Source organism: Lissotriton helveticus, chromosome 3_1, assembly GCF_964261635.1.
Source record: "Lissotriton helveticus chromosome 3_1, aLisHel1.1, whole genome shotgun sequence".
Lineage (NCBI taxonomy): Eukaryota > Metazoa > Chordata > Amphibia > Caudata > Salamandridae > Lissotriton > Lissotriton helveticus.
In genome coordinates this window covers 1,490,581,167-1,490,599,188 of record NC_136061.1, presented here as the reverse complement: position 1 = coordinate 1,490,599,188, position 18,022 = coordinate 1,490,581,167, and the positions used below count along the sequence as shown (strand labels likewise).

Below are 18,022 nucleotides of genomic sequence, written 5' to 3'. Positions count from 1 at the left end.
TATTACTGAGGAAGAACAGCCATTTGCACCTCCACGTCCAGTGCGGGGTTGGTCCAAAAAGTAAAATAGTTTTTGTATCAATAGTTGTGATTGTGCTAATAATTGTTTTGGGAAAATCCTGGTTTCTGGATGAGAAGTATCCTGTACATTCTTCGGTGGGTACAACATCCCCTTCCCCTGAACACGTTTTTGTTACTGTGGCTCCACACAAGGCAACGAATAGGTTGTCCTATCCGAGAGTGTTTTTATACAAATGTTACACCAAGCTCATAATGTGTCCAACACAAATAATTGATGAGTTTGGGGCTTGCTTCCCTCAGTGACTCAAAGTTAATCATTTGTTGTCCATGCCACTGTCATAGATCAGCATTTGTAAGGGTTGGCTTGAATTGCTCAGTATGGTAGCTCATCATCCCCACTTCTCTACTATGGATAGGACACATGCGGATTCTCACAATATGGTACAGAATGTACAATTCCATCACATCGTTCCTTCTGCAGGACAGGCAGGACAAAAGATGCTATGTATATTGTTTTTAAGGTCTTGTATGAACGCATACAAAAGTGTAAAGATGAGGCATGGCTTCAAATTGAATTCCAGGGATTTAACACATCTGAGTATTTCCAATCTATCCAGGCTTGTAATGTTACAAAGCACCAGCCGATACCAGTGTCAGTAGTCAACAAAACAGCTAGTTTCTGTGTTCAGAGGACAGAGTAGATGCAATCCCACAGAGGAATTGAGAAAAATCGATAGTCCGCCCTTAGTATCGCCCCCTAATGTTTATTTTATATGTGGATCCCACGCTTATGTATGGCTTCCAAAAGGATGGTCGGGTAGATGTTACCTCTCTTTCCTCCATCCCCTTGTATATGTTACTCCATCCAATTATCACAAATATCAGCAGTTGCCATGTAAGAGCACGCACCTAGCCCAGGATAAAAGGGCCATTGACCCAAAGGATGTAGTTCGGACAGATACAGCCACACAGCAATTTGAATATGCTACAAAAGGTATTTTCCCTTTTTGGGGTTCCGTTGTCGATAGTCTCCAAATTCATCAGCTCACTAGAGTTGTTGAGGCAGTTATCAATACAACGGCTGGGACAATGACAAACTTTACAGCTGAGCTCCAGGCTACGAGATTAGTCACTTTGCAATACAGAACGGTGTTAGACGTCATATTCGCTGACAGGGGAGGGGCCTGTTGCTTCATTGGCAGTAGCTGTTGTGTATACATACCCGATTAAGCTCCCAATGTTTATTCAACCGTACATAAATTGCATAGGTTATCAGCTGAGATACAACAAAAGACAGGAATATGGAAACTATCGGTTTGGTTCTGGAATATATTGGTGACGTGGGGTTGGAAGATCCTCGTCTTTCTCATTGCAATGTCGGGTATTATGTTTACATGTTGCCTTTGCATACATTGTCCCCCAACTTGTTCCTATTGTGTACAAGCTCTCACCCCCAAGCCAAAGATACCAGTTCCTGACGCAAGTACAGTAATTATGGAGATTGACTAGGGCACCTTTGAGTCCACATTTTCCCTTGCAGTTTCTATCCCTGATAATAAGTATGTGGATTGCTCCAAGTGTTGATGTCCTCTTGCTTATATGAGAAATAATGTCCTCCTCACCCAACATGAAAAATGGTCTGGCAAATGCTAAAAGGAGGGTGTGTTGGAATAAAATAAAATGCCTTTGTTGTGTTGCTACATTTTGCTTTGACAAGTTAGCATTTACGGCACCATTTTACGTTCAGCCGCCATTTTTTCCTCCATCTCTGCTAGAGACAGCCACCGTGAATTTTGTTTTCTTCAAGGTTGGTTCTCGCTGTGCTAATGAATACCCTGTCTTTTTATGCATACCTTTCCCACTGGTCCAGCGATGGGTGGAGGCAGAACGACCTTGGCACAGAGATAATGTGTGCTCGGTCTCAGGATCCAAACTTATCCTTCTGTACCTTCTTTGTGTAGCTGGTTCGAGCTGGAAATGTCAAGTTCGGGTGTGTCATCATTGGTTCTAAACTATACATAAGGTATTGCCATGCTTGCTGAAGTAAGTCCCTCTGCAGCAATCCCAGGAGGTTGGTCAGATTGGACTCTGCTTGAGTGTACCTGAATAAATATACTTGGCTTGTATTCTCTACTGTCTGACTGGCTCTTCATTTGTTTGGAAGGCTGAAAGGTGGCCGTTAGTGACCCGGGTGGCCCTAATCGGGTCACTTCCTTCAGTACACTGAGAAATACAGAAACTTGCAAGAGCCAATTTTGTTTTGTTGAGGCCTATATTATTTGTCATTAATTCATTTATAAGAAAAGTGCAAGCCAGTTTCTTATCAAACTGAAACAGCAGCTCCTCATATCCAAGAACCCTTTCCTTCTCTTCTTCAGCTGCCGTGATCACTCTTTCAACCGCTTCTGTAACGGATGTTTCTACCCAACCTCATTCTGGTGCAATGACTCAAAATGTATACATTCCAGCGCTCAGTCTGTTTTTCCCTACTAGTGTAGTATCCTCAGTTCTCTTCTGCATTTGCAGTCTACATCCTCACCTCTGCACTCTTTCAAAACTGGTTGTGTGTACAATCTTTCTGGCCCACTGCTTCTCTCTTTCTATTGCTTTTTTCCTCCTTATTTTTTGCTCAATCTCACTATCGTTCTCTTTGTTGTGGATCTTTTTCTTGATCTCTTTCCTTCTCTCTCTCCATCCAATGGTAGAGTCATCCCTTCATGAATATGTTTCAATGCATCCCCTCTCCCAAACCTCCATGATGATCTCTCTCATTCGTTTTTTAGATACCGCTCAGCCCCTCTTTCTCTTCCATTTCTATTAGTTTCTCTTTTGGTCTCTGTCTTCTATAGTCTCTCTTCTTTTGTTAACGTATGCACATACATTCTCCAATGTTTGTGTTTGTAGTTAGGTTTTCAGGGGATATATCAACGAACCTCACTTAGGCAGTGCCATACACAGAGACATACACAGAGACATTTTGGTATAGGACAATCCAAAATGTAGCTTTATTTTAGGTGGAACAACAAATGTTCCTGGTTAACACTTCTGTTTAAAGCAGCCATTAAATGGTTGGTATAACAGAAGAAACATCTACATGGAAAAACTGCAGCAGATGCTCGACAGAACATGAGCCATCTCACCTGAATAATGATATAATACCATAAGGAGTGAATGTTCCAGAAGTAGCCCAAGCCAAAGAGAGCAGTGAAAAGTCCACTTAGCACCATTCCGCATGACAGGTAGTATCGCAAAGGAAGGCGCTCACCAAAAATACCACTGTGGGAAAACAAAGAAAACAGAAGTTAATCGTGGATGATTTTTCAACAGTGCTGAGCCCTGTACTATTATAAGGAGCGTAATGCATTATAGCATATTGTGACCCTATGTTATGCTCAAGTAAAGAATGATGATGCTGAATGTGGAGGGTAAGATGGTTGTGGTGGCCAACTGGTGTATACTTGGCTGCTGTTGGTTGGAACACACAGCTGGAGTCCGGAGGAATTGCAGCTACTGATGCTCACATACATTCCTCTTTGTGGTGAAATATGGGATGAAAGGGATGAAAGACCTACATTGTGAGAAACTTTTTTCCTGGTGCGGTATTACCTCACCATAACAAATTCCACGGGGCGAAATGGGAAATAATGCAGCACACTTTTCCCCCAATTCTGAGCTGCAAAATCGAAATCTTGTTTTCTGTCTCAAATTCCACCAGGCCTTTTACCAGGTATATTAGAAGCAGGAAAATGTTTCCAAGTGAGTGGTAAATGTGAACGCTATTTGTAATACATTTTTCAAAACCCTGTTTGCACCTGATACAATATTACCCCACATCTGGGAATGTGGGCCTGGGTGTTTTGTTGTGGTTAGCTGAACTTCAATCATACATCCTACAGCAATATTTTACTTAATGAACAGAATTATTTCAGCATTAGCAAACATAATTCTGTATTCACAATTTCCAGCAAAGTACTTTAAAAATGCATTACATCAACCATTCATTAATGAACTTTATTCGTCTTTTCTGATAAAAACCATAAAAGTCACAAATCACAAATACGACAATACAAAAAACTCCCAACCAATTAATATCAACAGTCGTCAAGTAACATATACAATTATCAGACACATTTTTTAAAGATAAATAAGTGAGAAAAATCAGAAGGTCTAATAAACGCAAGATGGTAGTCACAGCTAGGTCTAAGTTTATTTGCGGCCTTTAAAAAATTAAGGACATACCATAACGTAGGCCCTGAGAGCAAAGCTAAAAATGTAAAAGCGGGACATACTTGATTAAAATGTAATGTTTTTAAAATTGTTATTATGTAGGTCTTCCTCGGTACCTCATAATAACTGCAAAACAAAAAAATGGATCATGTCCTGCAGGGACTTGTTATCACAGCCACATGAAGGCAAAGTCTAATCTTTGCTGCTCTGTCTGGGTGGGCAAGGAGGAGATAAAATAAGTCAAAACGGAAACTTGTCAATAAAAAGAGGTCATGTGTTAGAAAGACCTAGGAGATATGGTTCAGTTGATTGTACAGTTTTCAAAATGTATTTCCGTACACTGGGTTTCATTAATTCGTACTCCTCCCTTTTTACTCCCCGGAGTCTATAAAAATACTCCTTGGCCCAGACTAAATCTTTCCTGGTAATAATATCCGGGTCACTAAAGAGGCCCGCCCTTCCAAGAGTCCTAAACCCTTCCCCGGGACTATGGTGGAAAGGGACAAGGTACTAGGGAGGTACTCGCTAATTGCAGCATTTATAACTGAGGTAAGGATTGGCACCCATAGCTGTGGATTAGATAGATAAAGATCCGAAGGGATGCCATCGGGTCCAGGTGCTTTGTTCCTAGACAACTCTACTATACCCTTGCTGACTTCCTCAGCTGTGATAGTAAAGGACGACTTCCCTCCAACTTCAGCTTGATATACGTCTGCTGAGCTGCTGAACATTTCCTGGAAATGGCCAACCCAATTCCTCCTTTGTGATATGTGCATCTAAGGCCTCAGAGTTTTCACCTGTCAGAAAATGACAGTTGACAATACTCCAGAACTGGGTACTATTTTTCAGGCTACAGGCCTCACTGAGCTTGCTCCAAGCCTCCTCCTTTAGCTCGGCCTTACGCCTTGCTAATTCAGCTTTATATATCCCTTTGCACATTGGTACCACAGCAGGGTCCCTTGGGATGGTGCCTAATGCACCCCTCAGGTTCTTAATGCACCCCTCAGGTTCCTGGCCACAAGGGAACAGCCATGGTCAAACCAACTTGTGGTTCGACCCTTCGAGGACATAGGTGGTGCCTCAAGTAAGTGTCCAATTGTACGTGAAATGGCAGGGAATACCTCCAGTGCAGCCCCTGCCTCCTCACATCCAGGTGTACAGATATGTTTCCCTCTTGCACTTAGCCATAAGGGACTCATAGAAGGAATCCGGAGATATTGGAGCCCACCTTAGACTTATGCGCTGATCTGTTGCCCTTGGTGTTTCCCTGGGAACTCCCCTATGGGTATTCCGATACTTAGGCCAGATGGACGAGATGCACAGCAGGTTATGGTCGCTATAAATACTGTCTTCAACAGAAAAATCTAGTAGAAATTGAAAGAAGGGTCTGGAAACAAAGATAAAATCAATCAGCGTTGAGCTCCCCCTTCCAGTGAATGTCGGGTGTGAGTGGCTCCTACCATGGGCCTCCCTGGTCCTTCACATGATTAAATCAACCTCATCGGCTAGGGCACTAAGTCTATCTCCCTGTAGGGTGTGTTCAACATGCAGGCCCTCCATCTAAGGGCATCCTATGCTGGTTATAGCACCTGCATCGATGTCCCCGCAAAGATAAATATTAAAATCTCCTGCAATCATGAGATAGCCTTTCAGGAAAGCCTTAATGGCAATATTCCTTAGAAAAGTGTCCATAATGCTGATATATATAACAGTTGGATGCACGGGATTAGCATTATAAAAGTTTAACAAGTTTACCGGCCCCTGGGAGAACGATATAGCTTGCTTGCAAAAATTATCAGTTGGTAATTACTTGAAGCGGCATGGTATGGGCAGGGAGACGTAAATTAACAGACCGCCCTTAGGTCTACCTGCCAGTGAAGGAATAGCTGGTATGAAAAAGGTCTTGAAGCCCTCGAGAAAGAAACTGTTAGTAGTAGGCCACGTCTCCTGAAGGCATATGACGTTAAATCCTTGTATAAAAGTAGTCCATTCGGGGTTGTTCATCTTGTTTGCTAGCCCGGCAATGTTCCATGAAATAAATTTACAGGCTTAACCGTCACCAGACTCTAAAGAGGGAGACCCTATATTCCCTCCATGTGAGGATGCTATCTCTACAGCCTCTTTATCTGCGAGTCAATCGCAGGCGTCCAACGATTCCAGTGGTGCAAAAGAGTTAAAAAGGGGAATGTCTTGGGTTACCACCTGACGATCCTGCGCGAGACGTCCAGGATAAACTGGGAGACTCCAGATGCCTACCCTATTTTTCGTCGGAGCGCAGGTAAAGGATCTGTTGAAATACCATAAGTCGAAGGCCATAATAGTCGAAGGGGACCCACCCAAGTTATTTTGTAACAGCGAGTGTGAAGTTCTCTCTACTAGATAAGGTCTGTTGAAGTTGACAATTACACAGTCTCCTGCCAGGTATTTGGTTGACCTACCCACCAAGGATACTCTTTGCACCATATTAATATGTTTCTCCAGCCTAAGTCCAAGAGACATGTTACGATCCAGCCAATGCAGGACCTTGTCCTTGAATTGCTCAAATTCCTCAACATCACCCAGGGGGAGCGCAGGAACATTACCAAGTACCAATATGCATGGAGAGGATTCCGGGGGAAGGTCTAACATTGGTAGCCTCTACCTCAAACTCAGCCCCATGTGTTCTAATACACGGGGCTCTGGGTGAGCAACCCCACCTCTTACTGCTTTTCCCACTGGGGTTTGGCTGGGCTGGAACAGGCTGTGGGGCACTGTGACTTTGCTGCCCCTACTACACCCGTTGGAAACCATTCAAAGTGAGAATTGAGTCCTCATGTCCTGTGAATCGCTCTGGACAGTGTGCTCACACAGCCCTTTGTTGTGTCCCTCTTTCTGAAGTGCTGCTTTTGGTTTTTATCTCAGACCCTCACAATCATTTAAACCCAACATGGAACCTTCCTGTTACATGGACTGAGACCCCAGGGCATTGCTCTGAGAATTAGAAGACACTCAATGTGCCTCCTACTCAAGAGAGTGGCTCTGCCCTTGCTCACAGAGCTTCGGGCACCACTGAAGGTGGTGGAAGTTTTATTTGTAGTTGAAGGGACAGGCCTTCTTTTGTGACTCCTTCAGGCTGGGATACTGTAGTAACTTGGAGTAAATGAACATATTTACAACCAAAGGATACTACAGATACCTAGTAACCTCCCGTATATAGAAGGTTCTACCACTCTCTCATAAGAATTTGCGTGGCACATTGTTAGAATGTGTATGTATGTAGAAGGCATAGTGCAGAATGAGCATGGAGCTGTGCGCATGAATTATAAGGTGGACCAAGGAATCCATTTTAGCTACCTCTTTGTGGGCAACACAAATGGTGGAGGACTTTGTGCAAGGCTACCCAACTCTCGGCTGACAACAGAGGCTGCATCATACATTTCCTTTCCCTTTTCATATGTGATTATTGTAAAGGGCTAAGGTGTCCTGTGGCGACGGTGTGGAAGCGTTACCCATACTCTTCCTTCACTCCCACTCCCCTAAATACTTTTTGATGTACAACGTTTTACTGAATGTGGAGCTTCTAGCCAACACCACCTCCTGGAGTAAGCCTTATATTTCTTTTGCTCACTATCCTGAGAATTCGGTGCTAAATTGGAGTACCTGGGGATCAAGTTTGGGGTCCAAAATTGCAGCTGCCCCAAGACACCAGTGGTAACAACTGTAGTTTCCATAACAGGAGATCTGAATTCTCTGTAACCTTTAAATCCCCTAGCATTGTCCAACCATCATCCTAAAGTGATACTTAACTAGTTACACATACTATGGCCCGTTGCTGAGGTCTGTACAAAGGTAAAAAGGTAACCCATTTAATAAGACTTATTTAATTAAAAAAGCTGCATATCAAAACCGGCTTACACACAAGACCAAGGAAATTCATTAGACAGTAAAAAAAAAAAAAAATAGAGATCTAGAGTATAATGATAGAAGTAATTTCATACTTAATATTTATTTATTTTTTATTTTAGACGTTTTATATAGCGCTGGCCTGACCCGAGAGTATTGGAGCGCTTTACATAGGATACATTGCAGAGACAACAAACTAGACAAGAGAATGACACAATAATAATGCAGGGCGTTGTTGAGGGGTCAGCTTCGTAGTCAAGGGAACATCTGTTTCGTAGTCTCGCGGACAAGATGATGGAGCGGCGCGGGGTGACCGTTACCCCACTCTGAGTGCTCCTATCGACTCCCTAGGGCACGACTGAGGAACAGGATTTTGAGTTGGCTTTTGAATTTTACAAAGGAGGGAGTGGTTCTGATGTGAGGGGGAATGGAGTTCCAGATTTTGGCGCGCTTCCGCCGAAGAAGGAACGAGCCGCAGTTTTTAGTTTTCAGAGTTTTTGGCAGGATGAGGAGGAGGGAGTTTGAGATTCTGAGGTTCCCGGCCTGACCGGCTTTTTTGAGTTTGGCCGCTAGGTATTCAGGTTTGCAGGTATGCAGGGCTTTATGAGTGAGGCATACTGTTCTGAAGCGGATCCTCATTTCAACTGGGAGCCACTTAAGTTCACTGAATGCAGGAGAGATGTGGTAAATTTCTTGATTCCGGTGACCATTCAGTTTTGATGGGAGCTAGGTGTGACATTGCAATTCCTGAGAGGACTGCATTACATAGTCCATTCTTGACAGCACCAGTGTTTGAGTGGCCTGTATGAGATCACCAGGCGGAATGAAGGGTTTTATTTTGTTCAGAAATTTAAGGTTAAGGAAAGCTCTCTTGGCCAAACTCTTGATGTGACTGGTCATGTTTAGTTTCGGGTCTAGTGTGATGCCTAGTGATTTGACACAGTCAGCTAGGGTGAGATTCCTGTTGAGCACATCTACAGCTTTTAGCCATTCAGCAATTTGAGGATTCTCTCCCTTGTTCGAAATTATAAGTATCTTGGTTTTGTCAGTGTTGGACATCACTCAGTATGTCATGGAGTCTTTGAATGTCACTGAGGGAGGTGGTTTCCAGATATATTTGAGTATCGTCTGCTTAAAGATGGAAGCGGATGTTGGTTGCTCTGAGTAGCTTGGTGAGAGGTTCCGTGTAGATGTTAAAGAGTTGCGGGGAGAGCACTGAGCCTGGAGGGGCTCCCTTGTTGATAGGGTGAGAGTCTGAGAGTCAGAGGCAAAGTTTTTAATTTTTATTTTTTGAGTGCAATTGTGTAAGAATGAGGAAAACCATTGGGGGAACGCCTCATCAAGACTGGCTCTTTCTTGGAGAGCCCTAATGAGGAGCTTGTGGTAAACTGTGTCGAATGCTGCCGATAGGTCAAGGGGAATGAGGAGGCAGCATTGATCAGAGTCTAGTGAGTGGTGGATATCGTCGATGATGTTGAGGATCGCGGTTTCTGTGCTACTGCCTTTTCTGATGCCAGATTGGTGGGAGTCCAAGAGATTGATGTTATCCAGGTGTTGGGTTAGCTGTTAAGAGTACGCACTTTTCTAGGATTTTGGACAGAAGGGGAAGGTTAGATACAGGTCTAAAGTTATTCAAATCCATCGTGTCAAGGCCGCGTTTTTTCAATAGGGGTGTGACTTGCCCTACCTTAAGGCAGTCTGGAACGCCTCCAATTTTCATGGAGCTGTTTATTATCGTGCACCAAAGCGGTGCTAGGGAGTGCTTCAGCTTTTTGGTTAGTAGGGGTGGAATGGGGTCAAGGACATGGGACGAGGGTTTGGAGGTGGAGATCAGCGTGATTATGTCATGTTCCTGAATGGGGCGGAACCTTAGCCAAGAATTGGAGAAGGGGCAAGGAGCGACAGCGACCGCCCCGGGCGTGATGCTCTTAGTGGGTCGAGTGTTAATGGTGTCCAAAGAGAGTTCGATCTTAGTGATCTTGTCGTTAAAGAAGTTGGCGAAGTTGTCACAAAGTCCGTTGGACGCCTGAATTGAAGAGGTCACGGGCTTGGAGGTTTGTTGCCGGACGATGCTATAGAGCTCTCTGGATATGTCCCTGTCCTTTTCAATTTCTTTTCCGCAATGATCAGAAATTTCACAAAGTGGGCACTGGGCATGGCATTGGTTCCTTACATTGATACCAAAACAGCATTTCCTTATGACTGAATGCTCAGTGTAATAAAGAGCCTTTTTAATCAATGCCTTCTGTTATTTAACAATACTTGGCAGAAGCATACATTATGTTGAATAGACTCTAGCGTAATCACAGAGCCTGCATCACATTCCCAAGTTACTGTTAAGTCAATCAATCAAACTCTATTCAATTTGGCAAGCAAATCATAAAAGCACATAAATGACAGTACATTCAATATAAAATGTGTCATGAAGTAAACATACATAATTTAGGTAAAATACTTAAGTCATTTCGAAGAGAAATATGATAATAGGAGCTCAGCATATCAAAACAGCATGAGTCTCTTTTTTAACCATATAGTAACATAGGTCCAAGTAGGGTTGCACAATAAGCAAGGATTACCTGTTGATAATAGTACAGGTGTGGGCCCGCTTAGCAAATGTATTGTCCTCCAGAAGGGCGCAAGTGTTCTTCGTGAGGAGTCTCAAGTCCCAAAGCCCACCAGTGTTTTCCAGAGGTTCCTTAATAGCAAAACCAACAACACTTTACCCAAGAATTGTCGAACTGGAGCTTTATTGCCTGCGGTTTTGATTACTTGCAACAGCAGATGATCTAAAGTGGCAGGTTGTGCTTGCCAGAATTCAAAGCACATCCTCCAAAATTCCCCCTGACAGGCAAACATTTGGTTCACCAAACCAAATTCGTGATATATTTGAGCTAGGAATTGTGATGCGGTAGCTAGAAAATCATGCTATGTGCGGTGGAGATGAGATTATCCAGATATTTTGCATCTCTTCCCAGCAGAACATAAGAACCATACGTAATAGTTGGAATTAGTTTTGCTCAAATGAATGTTTAAAATAGGTGTCATGGTCCGACCCTTAAGTTGGTTCAACAAGGAGCAAAATGCATGGAGGAGAGTGAGGGCTCTCTGTTCTTTATATATTGCTAGTGGGAAAAGAAGGAGCCTCAGTTGCCAAGCACTCCATGGTATTTGTATTCCAATTTATCCTTAATTTGGTTACCGTTCAGAAACAAGGACCGTTTTTCTTTACCTAATTCCCATAATCAAGATTTTAGTTTTCTTAAGATTCAGCTTGAGATTGTTCGAGTATGCATGTAAGGCGTTCAAAAGGAGTTTGGGGGCGATTCTTGTATATCTCAATAATAGAACATCGCCCACATAGCAAAGACTGTTGATAAAACGGCTCCCAATTCTTGGAGGGTGAGCAGAGGCTGTGTTAAATGATATGGATAGGTCTGCCAAAAAGATGATACACAAATTCAGTGATAGTGTTATATTCCTGAGTTAGGCCCATGTAGCAAAGCAGCTCATTCCTTACATTGTCCTAGAAAATAACATTTCAGTGGTGAACCTTTGCACACATTTGCATGCAAGACAATGTAGGATTAGTTTCTCTGAAGCTACTATGTTTACACATCCAGCTTCGCACAACATTATCACGGTGGCTTAAACATCATGTACTAGGCCTCTCTACGTAATAGGTGCAAAAGTCGTCCTATTTTTATCCATGGGGCGACAGCACTAGCTACATATCCATAACATCACTACTATAGCGTGCACATGGTGAAGGCTGCTTTTATTATAACTAATAGGCATCACGATAGATGGGCAGATGAGGCACTTCTGCTGACACTGAAGGTCCGTGCATGCTGAGAATCCACCACGCACTTGTCTGACAATCCGTGAGGGGTGACCAACTGGAGACAAAGACGGATCCCTCACTCTAACTGATCAGATAATGGGGTTGGATCATCCTTTGCAGGGATTGTTGGCTCTACACCCATACACCCTCTAGGTACTTGGGGAAGGGTCCGCATTGTAGGGGTGTATTGCTTCGCCCTCCCAAATAATCGAAGATACTGCACTCCCACATGGAGGCACAAACATGGTGAAGTAATAAAAACACTGGAAAGGGATTTCACTCTTATAAAATTAGGCACATCAAAAGACAGTTTTCAGAATAAGGCATGGGGTTTTATTTGTGCAACGCTCTCTGACAGAAAGGTGATCCAAGATGTTAAATGAACAACGTTCAAATGTATGTATGTATGTATGTGTGTGTATATATATATATATATATATATATATATATATATATATATATTCACTGAAAAAAACATAGGTTTCAGGCCTGATATAGTTAGGAATTAGCATTTAAAAAAACTTAGAAATTCACTGAAAAATCTATAGGTTTTAGGAGTGTTATAGTTAACTGGACATTTCACTCCTACAAAACCATTGAAATTCCTCCGATATTGTTAGTTGTACTAACTACATCTCACGCACCCGCAATCCACTGCTGATGATGTCACATATTACATCATTCATGACATGGTCAGTAACATCACTGATGACATCTCAAATGACATCACTGATGACATCACTGATATCATCCAGTGAATGTGGTTTGCTTTGTTATTTAAATATGTATTATATATATATAGCAATTTGCATTGAAGAATGAGTGGATATATAAATATAAATATTTGGATGGAGGATTTAGTAGCAGTGTTATTGACTGTTTACTTGACTAATTTATAGTGTCTCACTAAATATAGTGGATAGTGACTAAACTGTGTGAATATCTGTATCACTTTGTCAGTTGTAAACTGCTTCTTCAGTTGGTTACTAGCTATGTGAAAGTCTATATTAGTTATTGATTAGCTAACTAAGTATTTGTATGGGAGAGTGAATGTGTGTGCGGTTCGGTGGGGGTGTCTGACTGCCCAAAGATGTGTGAATAGTTGATTCAGTAGGTATATGAAGTTACAACTACATGTTCTAACAGTTGTTTGGGTGAGTGAATATCTTTATGGGTGTGGTGATGAGCAAATATATCTCTCAATGGTACATGTCCAACAAACTAGAAAAATAAAAGGCAGTGTATGTATCAGTTGTTGTATATAAATAAGTATACATAAGACTCAATGATTGTATGAGTGACTGTATGGATAACTGTATACTTGAAATAGTGATTTTATAATACACTAAGTATGAGTTACTATCTATATGAATAGATGAAGTGGTGTTTGTATAAATGTGTAGCTAAGTCAGTATGTAAGTATGATCCATTGTTTGCATAAGTGAGTAGGATGACTTCATAAGTGAATAGGATGTGTGCTGGTGTGTAATCTCGATATAGGTGTATAAGTATTTTTGATAGTTTTCTATTGTTCATTGACAGCTTGTATGAGTGAATCTATAGGTAAGTGATTAGATATGTGTATACATCTAGGAATCACTGAGTGGGTTTTTAGATACTTGTATTGCTGTGTCAATGGATTCAAATATGATACTCTGTATTTTACAATGAGTGATGAAAGATTTTACTAATGTATGAATAGGTGTATATGATTGTCATGTGGATGATGTCATCAGTGATGTCATTTGAGATGTCATCAGTGATGTCACAGACCATGTCATGAATGATATAATATGTGACATCATCAGCAGTGGATTGCGGGTGCGCGAGATATCGTTAGTACAACTAACTATATCGGAGCAATTTCAATAGTTTTGTACCAGTGAAATGTCCAGCTATCTATAACACCCCTAAAACCTATAGTTTTAGCAGTGAATTTCTAAGGTTTTTTAAATGCTAATTCCTAACTATATCAGGCCTGAAACCTATGGTTTTTTCAGTGAATTTCAAAGGTTTTTTAAATGCTAATTCCTAACTATATCAGGCCTGAAAGCTATGGTTTTTTCAGTGAATTTCAAAGTTTTTTTAAATGCTAATTCCAAACTATATCAGGCCTGAAACCTATGTTTTTTTTTGTGAATTTCGAAGGTTTTGTAAATGACAATTTTTAAATGTATTAATTGGTTATTTTTCTAATACTGATTTACTACATTTTTTAAACAATTTATTTTTAGATATTTTATTTTTTAAATTACAATACATATTTTTTATATAAATTGAAAAAAAGGTTTTTAAAAATATTGAAATTGTAATATTTGTTTTTTTAATATATTTTTTAATTTAATTATATTTTATATAGCAGGCAATGATATCCTATGGAAGGAAATTCAAGTTACCCTAAGTACGGTTAGAATTACTTTTTAGGATCAGTAGTGGGCTGAAAGATGCAGCACTGAGGTCTCTCCTGATAACAGGTGAGTAAATCGGAATTCGTATTTCGGCTGATTTTAGAGGAATTTTTTAAAGTTCCAAAACTCGACACTTAGAAGAATTTCCAAGTGAAACCAGTCAATGTTAGCCATGGAAGGACATTCAAGTTACTGTAAGTATGGTTAGAATTACTTTTCAGGATCAGTAGTGGGCTGAAAGATGCAGCACTGAGGTCTCTCCTGATAACAGGTGAGTAAATCGGAATTTGTAGTTCGCCTGATTTTAGAGGAATTTTTTAAAGTTCCAAAACTCCACACTTGGAAGAATTTCCAAGTGAAACCAGTCAATGTTAGCCTATGGAAGGAAATTCACTTAACAGGTAAGTAGTGTTATCATTACTTTTCTTACTCAGTGGTGGATCCTGGATCCAGCACTGGTGCATCTCCTGTAAACAGTTGAAAGAATGTGCTTAAGTCATACAGGCAATTTTTTAGGAATATTTTTAGTTTGTGAAAATAGACACTTAGAAACTTTTCTGGTGAAAACCAGACAATGGATTCCTATGGAAGGAAATACAAGTTACTGGTAAGTACGGTTAGAATTACTTTTCAGGGTCAGTGCTGGGCTAAAAGAAGCAGCACTGAGGTCACTCCTGATAACAGGTGAGTAAATCGGAATTCGGGGTTCGTCTGATTTTAGAGGAATATTTGTACGTTTCAAAAATCAACACATAGAAACTTTTCTGCTGAAAACCACACAATGGATTCCTATGGTAGGAAATTCAAGTAACTGGTAAGTACGGTTAAAATTACTTTTCAGGATCACTACTGGGCTTAAACTTGCAGCACTGGGGTCATTCCTGATAACAGGTGAGTAAATCGGAATTCGTATTACGGCTGATTTTAGAGGAATATTTTAAAGTTCCAAAACTCCACACTTAAAAACTTTTCTGGTGAAAACCACACAACGGATTACTATGGAAGGAAAGTCAAGTAACTGGTAAGTACGATTAAAATTACTTTTCAGGATCAGTACTGGGCTTAAAGTTGGAGCACTGAGGTCACTCCTGATAACAGGTGAGTAAATCGGAATTCGTAGTTCGGCTGATTTTAGAGGAATATTTGCACAATGCTGAAGGAAGGGGGCGGTGCCTGAGGTGACATGTGTGCAAACACGCCCTGTGGCGTGTTTTAAGTTGGGGAATTAATTCCTCTTCATTCCTGAGGTCCCATGTGGGCCAACTAGCCCACCAGGTACCTCCAGTATGTGCCAGGGAGCTGCGTTGCAGCGAGGTGTTCAGAGGCCACGCCCCTTTTTACAACACTCTGCAACGCAGCTTTGTGGCACTTACTGGAGGTACCTGGTGGGCTAGTTGGCCCCTAGGGGACTTCCGGATTGAAGAGGATATAATTCCCCAACTTAAAACGCGCCACAGGGCGTTTCTGCACAAACATCACCTCAAGCCCTGCCCCCTACCTTCACCACTGTGCAAATGCGCCCTGTGGCGCGTTCTAATTTGGGGGAATAAGTCCCCTTGAATAATGGGAGTCCCTGGGGGCCAACAAGCCCACCAGGAACCTCCAGTATGCGCCAGGGGGCTGCGTTGCACAGGTGTAAAAAGGGGCGTGGCCTCTTTACACGTCTCTGCAAGGCAGCCCCCTGGCGCATACTGGAGGTTCCTGGTGGGCTACATGGCCCCCAGGGACCCCCAGTATTCAACGGGAATTATTTCCCCATCTGCAAACGCGCCAGGGGGCGCATTTACAGAGTGGTGCCTTAATTCTTTCCCGGGGATCAGCAGGGTACGCGTACCCTACGGTGCCCCGTGATTTAAAAAAAAAAATTGGGGGGGCCTTGGGGGTCCTTGTGGGACCCCCTGAGCAGGCCTAGGGGGTCAGGGTGTTTCTACCCTGCCCCCTTTTAGAGTTTTTCGCGTTTCTTTTTCTGTTTTCTTGTGCCTCGGTTCTACCGAGGCACAAGATGGCTGCCAACACTTCCTGCATTGGAATGTTGACAGAAAGTTGACAGCCAATTAGCATGCAGCTCGTGCTCGTAATGGTACGCGTACTATCCTCGGAGAGTATTTCGTCTATAGATACATCTATGATTTTACTTTTGGTTTTCAAAGAAACTACTGAACGGATTTACACCATTTAACAAAAAGCGTAATCTGCTAAACAAATTCTACCTTTTTGCCAAATTTGGTGTAATTCCGTTCAGTAGTTCGGGCTGTAGCCTCACTTAAAGGTCCCTATGGAAAATTGCATGGGGAAAACACGTTTTGGGACCCCCCTTTTTTCTCAGCCCCCGCTTGACTTATCACCCCGAAACTTTCAGGATAGGAGCGGAGCGCCCCATCTTCTTGGAGAATTTCGCGAAGATTCATCGACTGGCGCCAAAGTCATTCCAAATAGAATGTTGCGGATTTCCTATGGAAACTAGGTCCTAACTATATCTACCTACTGGCGACTGCCAGTAGGTAATTATATATATATATATGTATACATTCACTGAAAAAAACATAGGTTTCACACACGTTATAGTTAGGAATTAGCATTTAAAAAACCTTGCAAATTCATTAAAAAAAAACATAGGTTTCACACATTATAGTTAGCTGGACAGCTAACTATAACTCGCGCGCCCGCAATGCACTTCTGATGACATCACATATTACATCGCTGATGACATGGTCAGTGACATTACTCATGACATCACTGATTACATCTCAAATTACATCACTGATGACATCACTGATGACATCATACAGTTAATGTGTGTCTTTCTGAAAAATAAATATTTTTTCTATATGTATATCTAAAGGTCGATGGAAGAATAAATGGGTAAATAAGTGTTCAAATGGATTTGTTTTTGTAAAAATGATTGCATAACTGATTTATTAAGTGTATCTTAGGGAATACATGTATTAGCGAGTAATGTTTAAATATGTAAATATCTGTATCAGTGTCTCACTTTGTCTATAAGTGGCTGCATGGGTTGGTGAGTAGCTACATGAGCGTCTATATGGGTTATTAGGTGTTTTTTTAAGTATCAGTATGAGTGTCTGTATGGTTCGGTGGGGGGTATTACTTAGCGCATAGATGCATGAATGAGTGACTCACTGTTTGTATGTGTTTTGAAGACAGCATGTGTGCAAACTGTATGGGTGGATGAGTGTGTGTGTATGGGTCTGTTAGTGAGGGAATGACAGTCTCAATAGTATCTTTATGAGTAACTACATATGTTATTGCGGTATGGGTCACGCACTCCTCTTTATAAATAGGTTGGATAACCTGTGGTGTGCCTCAAAGATATCACCCCCTGACGAGAAGGTGTTGTAATCAATACGTGGTCAGTGGCACTTAGGGTAAGTGCCAACTCCTTGAGCACAACCTTTGTGAAACGAAATTCGTCTCTGTATTGAATGTATATCGTATCAAAATAAGGTTTGAACCAAAATTGCATCAAGTTTCATTCATGTTTAATTCACATGATTTTAGTATCGTTCATTGCATGGTTTCATTCCAATGCTTCATATTTGAAATCCACTTTAGTATATGCATAACATCATCATTTCCCAATGCATTTCGGACACAACGGTCCTTCATCGGTGGAATCCTGAAAA

General features: G+C 41.6%; 1 protein-coding gene across 3 annotated transcripts in view; it reads right to left on the bottom strand.

Moving 5' to 3' along the window:
- The window catches only part of SLC37A2 (solute carrier family 37 member 2), a 928,549-nt gene that overhangs the window by 596,323 nt on the left and 314,204 nt on the right, over window positions 1-18,022 (bottom strand). For all 3 annotated transcript variants that reach the window (XM_078682149.1, XM_078682150.1, XM_078682148.1), the window contains one exon: window positions 3,161-3,296. In XM_078682149.1, the coding sequence (XP_078538275.1) occupies window positions 3,161-3,296 (136 nt within the window). The remainder of the gene's footprint in view (window positions 1-3,160; window positions 3,297-18,022) is intronic.